We start from the raw sequence: 10,628 nt of genomic DNA, 5'->3' as shown, positions 1-10,628 counted from the left end.
TGCGGGCGCCACTCTGCCTGCTCCTGCTCGTCGCCCACGCCGTGGACATGCTCGCCCTGAACCGAAGGAAGAAGCAAGGTACGGGGGGTGACAGGACAGGGCGGCCGGGCAGGCGCTGCTGGGCAGACCGGGGGCCGGGAGGCCGGGGGTGGCGGCTTAGGGGGCATCTGCCTGGTGCCTGGCGCCCTGGATCATTTGCTCCTCCAGATGAGTCTCAGCCTCACTTTAAATGGGGAGACTAAGGCTCCAGGGCATCCAGTGAGCGAGCCATTGAGCCAGGGTGGGCCAAGGAGACTCTCCCAGAAGGTAGAGGGTAGCAGGGCTCTCTGTAGTAGCCACATGGTCGGCAGAAAGGAGGACGGCTCCGTGCAGAGACAGAAGCCTCAAGAGCCAGACTGGGGGGCACAGGGACTAGGAGACAGACTCAGTAGCTTAGAAGTCATCCCAAGCATCCACACTGGGCCAGGAAGTGACATTGAGAGCCCTGGGCTGGGAGTCCAGAGGCCCCAGTCCCAGCCTCATCACTCTCCCTGACTCCTGGTGTCACCTCCCAGAGGGCAGTGATCCTCCGTGGCCCCCTCTGTTGAGTTCAGCCAGACCTGAGACCTGAGTTCAGGTTCATTTATTCTAATAGGGGATGGCCTAGAAGAAGCCCAGCCCCTCAGAGAGCCTTAGTTTTTCCATCTTGACCTCCCAGGCCGCTAGGAAGATGAGCCAAGGTTCAGATCAGAAATGTACCAGGGGCCCATGCACTCTCACCTGGGAGTCCTATGCCACAGCCTCGCTGTGAGGGTCAGAACATCCTCAGAAGGTGTCCCTGCAGAGCAGGAATTGGTAGAGACTGTGCCTCAGAGAAGGGTAAGCAGGTGAGCAAATGAGCAAATCACCTGCCTGAGCTGGGCAGCCCTTTGGCCTCCAGGTGCCACTCTTAAGATCAGCAGCCGAATGCCAGCCACTGTGCCAGGGGTTTTTCATGTCCTAGCTCATCAAATCCCAACTATATCCTCACGACACAGGGGTCATCCAGTTTTAGTAAAGCCTGGGATTCCAAGGCTCAGACTGGTTTAAATAACTGCTGAATTGTCCAGCTGGTGTCTTCTCTCTTTCCAGCCCTGGCATTGGGTGTGAGCAAGGATAAAGGGGAGAGAAAATGAGAGAGAATGGCTTGCCCTCTGGGGCCTTCCATTTGTGTGAAAGCTCTACAGTGACAGTCACTCCTGAAACAGAGCAGAAAGCAGACAGAGGCTGTAGGAGAATTGGGAGGTGGGATTGGATGGGGTCAGGGAGACTGTGGCCCAAGAGTCTCCAGTTCTTGCTGTGACAGTGGGACAAGGGAATGGAGAGGCATGTGGTTTTCAGCTGAGCTGGGGTGAGTTTGGGACTCTATGGGGACACTCGTTTGTGAATGGCCTTTGTTTAGTAGTTAGGGGCATGGGCTCTGGAGCCAGGTCAACTGAGTTCAAATCCCAGCTTCGCCATTTACCAACTGAGTGACCTTGGATAAGTCACTTTGCGTCTCCAATTCTCACTTTACCCATCTGAGGGTCCTTTAGAAGATATCTGAGATCCTTCTCCATTCTAAACAATACCAAAAAATCAAACAAACCCCCTTTCCCTTCATTAACCCATCTTTTACTTAAGTATCCTGCTCATAAGGACGATTGTGGGCAAGACTGAGTGTGTATGGGAAATGAGTAGCTGAGGACACAGGCTCCTAACGGGTGCTGGTAAGTATTAATCATTCTCATTTCCTGTCCACTGTGTCCTTGGCTACTCACAATGGCCTAGTGGAGGGAGGGGAGAGACGCTTGTTTTCTGGATGAGGGAACTGAGGTTCAGAGAAGGAAACTGACTTGTCCAAGGTTGCACAGCAGGTGAGTAGCAAAGCAGGCTCGAATCCCAATCTGCCTGACATAATGCTGAGAAGATATCTTCTGAGGTGTGCTGGTCTTCCCTTCTCAGAGCCTCAGTTTCCTCATCTAAAGAGGAGCTGGTTTAGGCCAGGTGTGGTGGCTCATGCCTGATACCAGCACTTCAGGAAGCCAAGGCAGGCAGATCACTTGAGGTCAGAAGTTTGAGACCAGCCTGGCTAACAAGGTGAAACCCTGTCTCTACTAAAAATACAAAGATTAGCTGGGTGTGGTGGCGGGCGCCTGTAATTCCAGCTACTTGGGAGGCTGAGGCAGGAGAATCGCTTGAACCCAGGTGGCAGAGGTCGCAGTGAGGCAAGATCTTGCCACTGCACTACAGCCTGGGTGTCAGAGTGAGACTCTGTCTCAACGACAACAATGACAACAACAAAAAAGAAAAAAAAAAGAGCTGGTTTAGAAGACTTTAAGATGCTTCTCAGCTCAAAAAAGACAAAAAAAAAAAAAGAAAAGAAAAATGATAAATTTCTATCCTGCCCCTTTTGCCCCCCACCCCATCTACAGCTCACCACCACCTCCCCAGGAGCTCAGTGAGGAGGTAGGGATATGGCTGCAATTTGGTGAGGGGCTCTCGGCATCCCTCCTCCAGTACCTGATCTCTTGTCTCTGGGACACACACCTGCCTAGCATCTTCAGAAGAGGCTTAGGGCTCCTTTTATTTGTTGGATACGACGGAGATAGCCTTGGATTTCAGTCACACCCCTGACCCAGTTGTGTCATGTGACCTTGGGTGAGTAGATTTTCTCCGTCCCCCACCCATAGCCTCAGTTGCCCATTGGCACTGGAGTGGGGACCAGAGCTAGATAAACCCTTCCTGTAGCATCTTTTGCAAGGCAGCCACAGGAGTTCTGGTCAAATAGATTGGGAAATGCTGGGTTTAGCAGATTTCTTGGCAGTGAGACTTATCAGAGCATGCTGAAGAGGTGGAGATAGACAGTGTAACCCAGGTGTGATGGCTCAAGCCTATAATCCCGGCACTTTGGGAGGCCAAGATGGGAGGATAGCTTGAGCCCAGGAGTTCGAGACCAGCCTGGGCAGCATGGCAAAACTCTACAAAAAATACATTTTTTGTCTCTATAAAGAATACAAAAAATAGCCAGGCATGGTGGTGGTGGTGCACACCTGTAGTCCCAGCTACTTAGGAAGCCAAGGTGGGAGGATCACTTCAATCCAGGAAGGACATCAAGGCTGCATCGAGCTGTAATTGTGCCACTGCACCCCAGCCTGGGTGACAGAACAGACGCTGTCTCAAAAAAAAAAAAAAAAAAAAAGGAAAGCGAGAGAGTGACCTTTCCCAAATATATTACACATCAGAGACCATTTCTCATAAGGCATCTGCTTGGAAAAATTCTGTACATAATCCCTGAGGGTCCTACCAACTTTGACCTTATCTAACTTTGGAAGGAGAATGTGTCCTGAAAACACCTGGCTGTTGGCAGTACTTCATTCATTTATTCATTTACTTGCTCATTTAACAAGTTTCACAGGGCAGCCTCTGTGCCAGGTTCTGTGTCGGGGACCTTGGAGATACCCAGGTGAGCAGCCCTGGGCCTGTCCTTGGGGAACGGCCAACACAGAGGGATGACCCTTTCCCACCTTTCTCCAGTCTCCCCGGTGCCTGAGTCTTTGGCCTTAGCGTTTGGCCAGGTCTGCACGATCCCGAGGAATGATCTGCTGGGCTGGCATCTGCCCTGTCTGAGCCCCCTTGAGGCCTGGTTCCCACAGACCCATCCTTCCTCAGGCTCCGGCGTAACTGCTTCTTAATGAAGCCCAATTTTTCTGTTTCTAAGAAAGAATGAAATAAAAGACTTGAGAAAGATTCTTGAACCTCAAGTGTCTCTTACAAAACAACATTTTGATTAATTAAGTATAAATGAATCAGAACCAGATGGGGACATTTTTTTGAAACATGCTGGGGTGTCCTGGCAATGGGACAGTCCGGCAGAGTGAGGGGGCTCTGATTCGCATCCCTAGATCTGGAGGTCCATTTAGGCAAGGAGGAGGTGCCAGCCTGTGACTGACTTTCCCTGACATCCAAGGCCTGCTGGGGAGGGACCCCCACATTCACATGGAGTTTCTGGATCTTTCTAGACCTGAGCAAGCAAGGGGCACAGTGAAGAGTCCTGGATTCAAACCTTGAGCGCTCTCCTGCCCTAGATATGTGACGTTAAGCAGGCCACATGCCTCCTCCCATCCATGCTTCCCCATCTGTGAAATGGGAAAACTTGCACCCACCTCTGAGCAATTGGGAAGATGTACCACAGTCCAAGAGGGAAGGGGGCCGAAGGCACACAGTAGGGGCTTCATGAGGATTTGACCACTTTCCCTTCCCATTTTACAGCAGAGCAGACATGCCCTGGACCAGAAGGGAGTGGGGTCTCACGTGGGTTAAGCTCACCTCCGCCTCTTGCTTGTGATGTATCCAAAGCAAATCTTCTCCTCTCTCTGGGCTTGTTTTTCTTTATTGTAAATTGACTGTGGCGGTGCCCACTCCAGAGGCCCATTATGTGGAGTGAATATGACACTTCCGTTTAAATTGCAAAGCCCCGTGCGGAGGGCCAGGCAGGCAGCCCTGTCTCCTGTACACAGACAGATGCACCAAGCCCTGGGCAAGCAGGAGCCATCGCTGGGCACAGAACAAGGTATGTCCCCTGAGTGCTGGCATCCAGGTGAAGCCAGGTTTAGATGCAGGCGTAGTTCTGAAGGGGATTCCTACAGGGCGGGGGTGGGTAATGACTGGACATTGAGGACTGAGGGAATGGCGCTGAGTCTTAATAGAACGTAACCTTGGGCCTCTCGGCTTGGGTTTCTTCATAACATAGGGGCTGGCTGAGAAATGGAAAGCTGAATTCTTGGCACATAGTAGGTGGTCAATCGAGTTTTATTTGCCATCCTTCTTCCACTCAGCATTCTGAAGCCAAGCCTGGGTGCAAAAGAGATGCTGCTTTTCCATCCCATTGCCCCACCTCCCTCTCCTGTGGATGGAAACTATCCAACCCCCCTGCCTGGCCACCGAAGGAGATTCAGGCCACTGAGATTGAGGCCACGGAGCAAGGAGGGAGGCGAGCCACGTGCCGGGAACTGTGCAGGTGGGGCTTCGCATCCTCACTCTGCCACTGCCTTGTGTTATGCCTGTTTCCCAGACACAGGAACTGAGGCTCAAAAAGCATCAATGGCCTGCCCAGGAGCTCACAGCTGCAGAGCCAGGACCTGGACCCAGAGTTTTGGAGGCTCCGAAGCCTGTGCAATAGATATAGAAATGAATCATGTCAGTGATTTGCCAGGACTGCAAGGTGGAAGCGTCTGAGAGGAACCCCATCGGGGGCAGTAGGATTTAGGATTCTGTCAGGCAGAGGTGGCAGTAGGGTAAGGACCTCTGCAGGATGATGGGAGAGTGTGGCCAGGTGGGAAGGGCACAAGGGACCACATGGCCAAAGGAAGTCAAGTTCTGATTGCGGATTGGGCCAGAGTCCCATCATGGAAGGCATTGGGTGCCATTCTCCGGTCACCATCATCATGAAGAAATACTTATTGGGTCCTTCCTCTAGGCCAGGCCCTGGGCTAGGTGTTGAAAAGGACAGCAGAGATGGATGTGCCTCCATTTCTGCGGCCAGAGGACTATTTTTACATGGCCTTCAAGCTAAGAATATTGGAATATGCAACAGATCGTATGTGGCACAAAAAGCCTAAAATATTTACTATTGGGATCTTAAGATCCACCAATGAGAACATCATGGACAAGACTTCTGAGGCTGCACCTCAACACACCCTTGAGAGCAGGCTGGTGGTGGTCCCAGCCTCAGCTGAGGAATCCGAGACAAAGAGGGGACGTTGCTTGGCTAAGGTGTCACATGGATAGGGTTTATTCATCCGTCCTCCCGTCTGGTGAAAAAACTGAAGCTCCCATTAGTTTAAAGTTTTCCAAACTGAGGGTTATGATGCATCAGCAGGTGAGGGCAATAAATTTAACTATAGCCAGCATTTTTGAATGAAATGGAATGGAACGGAACGGAACAGAACAGAACAGAATGGAATATAACTGAATAAAATAGAGTGGGGTCAGCAAACATTTTTTGCGAAGGGTCAGATAGTAAATACTTTAGGCCTTGCAAGTCACATATGATCTGTCACATACTCCACTCTTCTTGACTCACCGGCCACACAAAAACATCCAAATTTGGTCCAGAGGCTACGGTTTTTGCCAGCCTCCTTTTTAGAATGTATCAGAGTGCATTGCAAGTGTGAAAACTATTTAAGGAATGTGTTTCAGTTTACACACATATGTGAATGTGTGTATGAGTGGGTGAGTGTGCATGCACATATATGTGGATGTATGTGAGTGTGTGCATGCATGTGCATGTGTGTACTAGTGTACTGATATAAAAGTGTATTTCTTACCGTTGTCAAAATAGTGTGGAGGCTGCTGGACCAGCTGAGCCCATCTTCTGTGCTCCGGCCCTTTCAGTTATGGCCTAATGAAGGCCCTCCTGACAGCTGTAAGGGGCAGATTCCAGGAGGATCTTTATATTACAGTTGAGGAGACTGAGGCCCAGTGGGTGGTACAGCAACAGACAGGGGTGCTGGGATGTAAGCCCAGAGAGTCTGTCTCTGGATCTCCAAACAATTGCCTTAGTTCAGATGCTTGTTTCTAATCACCCTGAATCTGACAGCGACATCATTCCCCAGGTGTGTGGACTTTAGCTCCTGGAAGGTGGAATCATGTGTTGGGGCCCTAAATCTCCTCCTGCATCAACACCTCTGCGTGGCCAGGGGGTGGCAGACATTGCGCGCTCCTTTCCTTTGGTCCACCCCAGCCCTGCCTGGTGGATATGCCCCCACCGCCAGCTTACAGAAGAGGGAAGTTGGTTCAGAGAGGGGGGCTGGCTTATCCAAAGTCACATCGCAAATACATGTGTGAGCTGGGTCTTCTTAATTCCAAAACCCACAGCAAATCCTGCCTACGGTAGACTTCTCCTGAAAACCCATCTAATGCTGCCATTAACCACCTTCTTGTTTGTATAGCACTTTATAGTTTGCAGAGCAGTTCAGCTTTCATTTTCTCTCTGAAATTCTGGAGAAGGGTTCTAGAATAATGAAGTGTTAAGCCCAAAAAGGTCAAGTGAGATCTTTGAGACCAATCCTTGTAAAATTGGAGACTCAAGCGGGGAAGCACCTTACCCAAGGTCACCCAGCCATGAGTAGAAGTGAGGGTGCAGGCAACCAGCGGTGAAGGCAAAACTTGAATTGGTAGAGGAAGGCAGCCTGCTCCAGAGTCTGATAGGTTGAGAGCCTCTCAGAGCCTCAGTTTCCCCCCATGTGACTTGGAAATGCTCAGTGTGCTTTGCCTTTTTTCCCAGGGCTAGGACAAATGTCAGAAGACAGGATGGAGCCAGGCGCAGTGGCTCACACCTGTAATCCCAGCACTTTGGGAGGCTGAGGCAGGCAGAATACCTGAGGCCAGGAGTTCAAGACCAGCCTGGCCAACATGGTGAAACCCCATCTCTACTAAAAATACAAAAATTAGCCAGGTGTGTTGGTGCACACCTGTAATCCCAACTACTCAGGAGGCTGAGGCATGAGAATCACTTGAACCTGGGAAGCAAAGGTTACAGTGAGCTAAGATTGCACCACTGCACTCCAGCCTGGGTGACAGAACAAGACTCTGTCTCAAAAAAAGTTAAGACAGGATGGAATCTGGAGGGCTTTCACACATCCAAGGCTGTCTGCAGGAATTTCTTTCTTCTTTTTTTTTTTTTTTTTTTTGAGACGGAGTCTCGCTCTGTCGCCCAGGCTGGAGTGTAGTGGCCAGATCTCAGCTCACTGCAAGCTCCGCCTCCCGGGTTTACGCCATTTTCCTGCCTCAGCCTCCCGAGTAGCTGGGACTACAGGCGCCCGCCACCGCGCCCAGCTAGTTTTTTGTATTTTTTTTAGTAGAGACGGGGTTTCACCATGTTAGCCAGGATGGTCTCAATCTCCTGACCTCGTGATCCGCCCGTCTCGGCCTCCCAAAGTGCTGGGATTACAGGCTTGAGCCACCGCGCCCGGCCAGAAATTTCTTAATAACCAGAGGCCAGCCCAGGGCTGGGTGCCTCTTAAGGGCCTCCAGAGTTACCTGGGCAACGTGAGCCTCTCCATAGGGTCCGAGGCTTGGCTGTGTGATTTCATGAAAGGGACCAAGCCACGGAGCCATCATGGTTTCAAGGCTAGTCCTGTCCTTAGAGTACTGGGCTATAGGCACCATCAGGACGTAGAACAGCCCTGGGGGTGGACATCAGGGAACACACTCCTCACCTACATCTCTACACACATATATGTTCCCCAAACCATATTTTTTCTTTAAAAATACTTCACTTTCATTGGCATCAAAGGTTGACAAAAGTCACTTTGGATTTGGTTTTGTGGTTGAGCATTTATGTGAGTAGACGTGAGGGTGCAGGAGATGCCAGATGTAGCCTGCATTCCTTGATTTTATTTAACAATTTCAGACACTGTTCTAAGTACTTTGTATGTATTCATTGATTAAAGTATCTTCATAAACCTGTACAGTGGGTAGTAGTATTCCTATTTTATAGACGAGAAAACTGAGGCACAGGGAGGTTAAGTAACTGCCCAAGGCCACTCAGCCAAGGTTCAAATCCTTCCTTGCCCCAGAGCCCAGCTCTAACTACTGAACTTAATTGCCTCCCAGCCTTATTTCATCCTCACAGCACCCCTCTGAGGGGCCTGTCATTACCCACATTTTGTAGCGGAGGAAGCCGTTAAAAGAGAGGTACATTCATTGAAGTATGTGCAGTTGCCATTTGTGTAGGTCATAAACAGCCAAATATTAGCAATTTCATGTTTCTACCCCATAGCTTGGCAGAGTAAGTTTGGCAAAAACCAGGATTCCATCCAGACAATTGATTCCAAAGCCTGAGTCCATAACCACCACGGCAGCCCTCCTCCCAGGCTACCCACATTATAGCCCCATGAAGTGGCTTGACCCTATTATTCTCCCTCTTCTACAGACGAGACCTTCCACATTCAGGGAGGGGAATCAACTTGCCAAGGACACACAGCCAGGCTGGGGAAAGGTCATGATGTGCTCCCAGGTCTCTGTGGGCTGGAGCCTTTTTTCCTAACCCTGTGTAATAGCAACATCCAGGACACATGTGCCCTCAGCCCCGCCCTCGGAGTTTCTTCCAGATCCCGTCGGGAATAGTCTGCTTCCCATCTCCGGATGGGTGACGCCAGCTCCACCCGGACACTGCTGTCCCATGCTGGGCCGCCACTGCCTGCCCTGGAATGATTTCTTGCAGTAACAGCATGATTCATGGGGCCCTTGCCCTGTGGCCCATAGTGGGGGCTCTGATGTGCCATTGCGCACGGGGTGGGAGGTTCTGTTTCACCAACTCAAAACAGAGGCATTCCCAAGCCCAGAGGACCCAGGCCACTTGGGAAAACCACTCCCTTTCGCTGGAAATCTCCACTTTCCCTGGAGCCCGATGGCAGAGCCCACATCCGCCAGGGTGGAGACATGAAGAGAAGGAATGTCACAGCTGCCCGTCTGAGCCTGCTCTGGGGTTGGCCAGTGGGCACAGCTGTCTCTAGCAAGTCTCAGATGAGCACTGGGGGCTTGGCAGGCTGTCACGAAGGCTGTGGGCTCTACCACTTACTGGCTGAGTGACCTTGGGCAGGTCATCTCTCCCTTCTGTGCTCCTGTTGGCTAATTTGCAAAATGAGGCATGAAACATAGACAAACACATTGCTAGCATATAGGGAGTGCTCGTCAGTGATGGTTAAAAGGGCCTGGTGACATGCAGGGAGTGTGAGATTTGGGCTGTGACAGTCCTGGGCTCAGCTCGCAGTTCTGTTACTGCTGTGCTTGGGTGACAGTATCTGACTCCTGAATCTCTATGTTGTCTGTCAATACAATGGGGACAATAAGAGCATCTACCTCATATGGTTGTCAAGATGACTATGCATGTGACCCCCTGGAAGACAGTCAGTGCTTCTTTAATGGTGATAACTGTCATGCGTCATGGGGGGTGGGCTCTTCCTAGCGTACAGAAGTTCGAGCCTGATGTCAGAGATGGCCCTGCCACTGTTTGAAAGTCCTCAGCAGACCTAACTCATCCAAAGAAGGTCGTTTTGAGGATGCCAGATTCAGAGGATAGGGTGGTCCTAAGTGCTATGTGACTGTGGCACAGTGACCCACCCTCTCTGAGTCTCTGTTCACTCCTCTATGAAAGTGGACCTCAGAGGACGGCAGTGAGAATGGGATGATGTAACATGCATGCGTGTGTGTGTGTGTGTGTGTGTGTGTGTGTGTGTTGCCAGCACATTACAAATGCATAAATGATGTGATGGCTATTTTGGGGTGAGGCCATGGTGAGGCCTGACATCCTGCCCTCTGCCCACAGCGGGCTGGAAAAACCGAGTCAGATGCTGCCTAAGGGCATGCTTTTCCTTCCTCCTCCCCTCTCACCCCTACACCACCCTCCTCATTCACTTCCCCCGCCTCCCTGCAGGCATTTGAGCCAATCAGACTCCTTAATTCACAGCACTTCATCAGCATCAGTCTAGCAAGACCTTGCTCTCCTTTGACGTTTCTATTTTTTTTCTTTATTCTTTATATTGTTAAAAATAGCTGATTTTTTATTTTACTTGTAAAAATTCTTTCATGTATTTTTACATTTTTAAATTTTATTTCACTTAAAC

At 50.5% G+C, this 10,628-nt stretch overlaps 1 protein-coding gene across 1 annotated transcript in view; it reads left to right on the top strand.

Moving 5' to 3' along the window:
- Nucleotides 1–47: 47 nt before the first annotated feature.
- The window catches only part of RSPO4 (R-spondin 4), a 41,578-nt gene continuing 30,997 nt past the window's right edge, over nucleotides 48–10,628 (top strand). Inside the window, exon 1 of the mRNA XM_011979853.1 lies at nucleotides 48–78. Coding sequence (XP_011835243.1) covers nucleotides 48–78 — 31 coding nt within the window. The remainder of the gene's footprint in view (nucleotides 79–10,628) is intronic.

This window comes from Mandrillus leucophaeus, unplaced genomic scaffold (assembly GCF_000951045.1).
Source record: "Mandrillus leucophaeus isolate KB7577 unplaced genomic scaffold, Mleu.le_1.0 Scaffold206, whole genome shotgun sequence".
Taxonomy (NCBI): domain Eukaryota; kingdom Metazoa; phylum Chordata; class Mammalia; order Primates; family Cercopithecidae; genus Mandrillus; species Mandrillus leucophaeus.
This window is presented reverse-complemented; position numbering and strand designations above follow the sequence as displayed.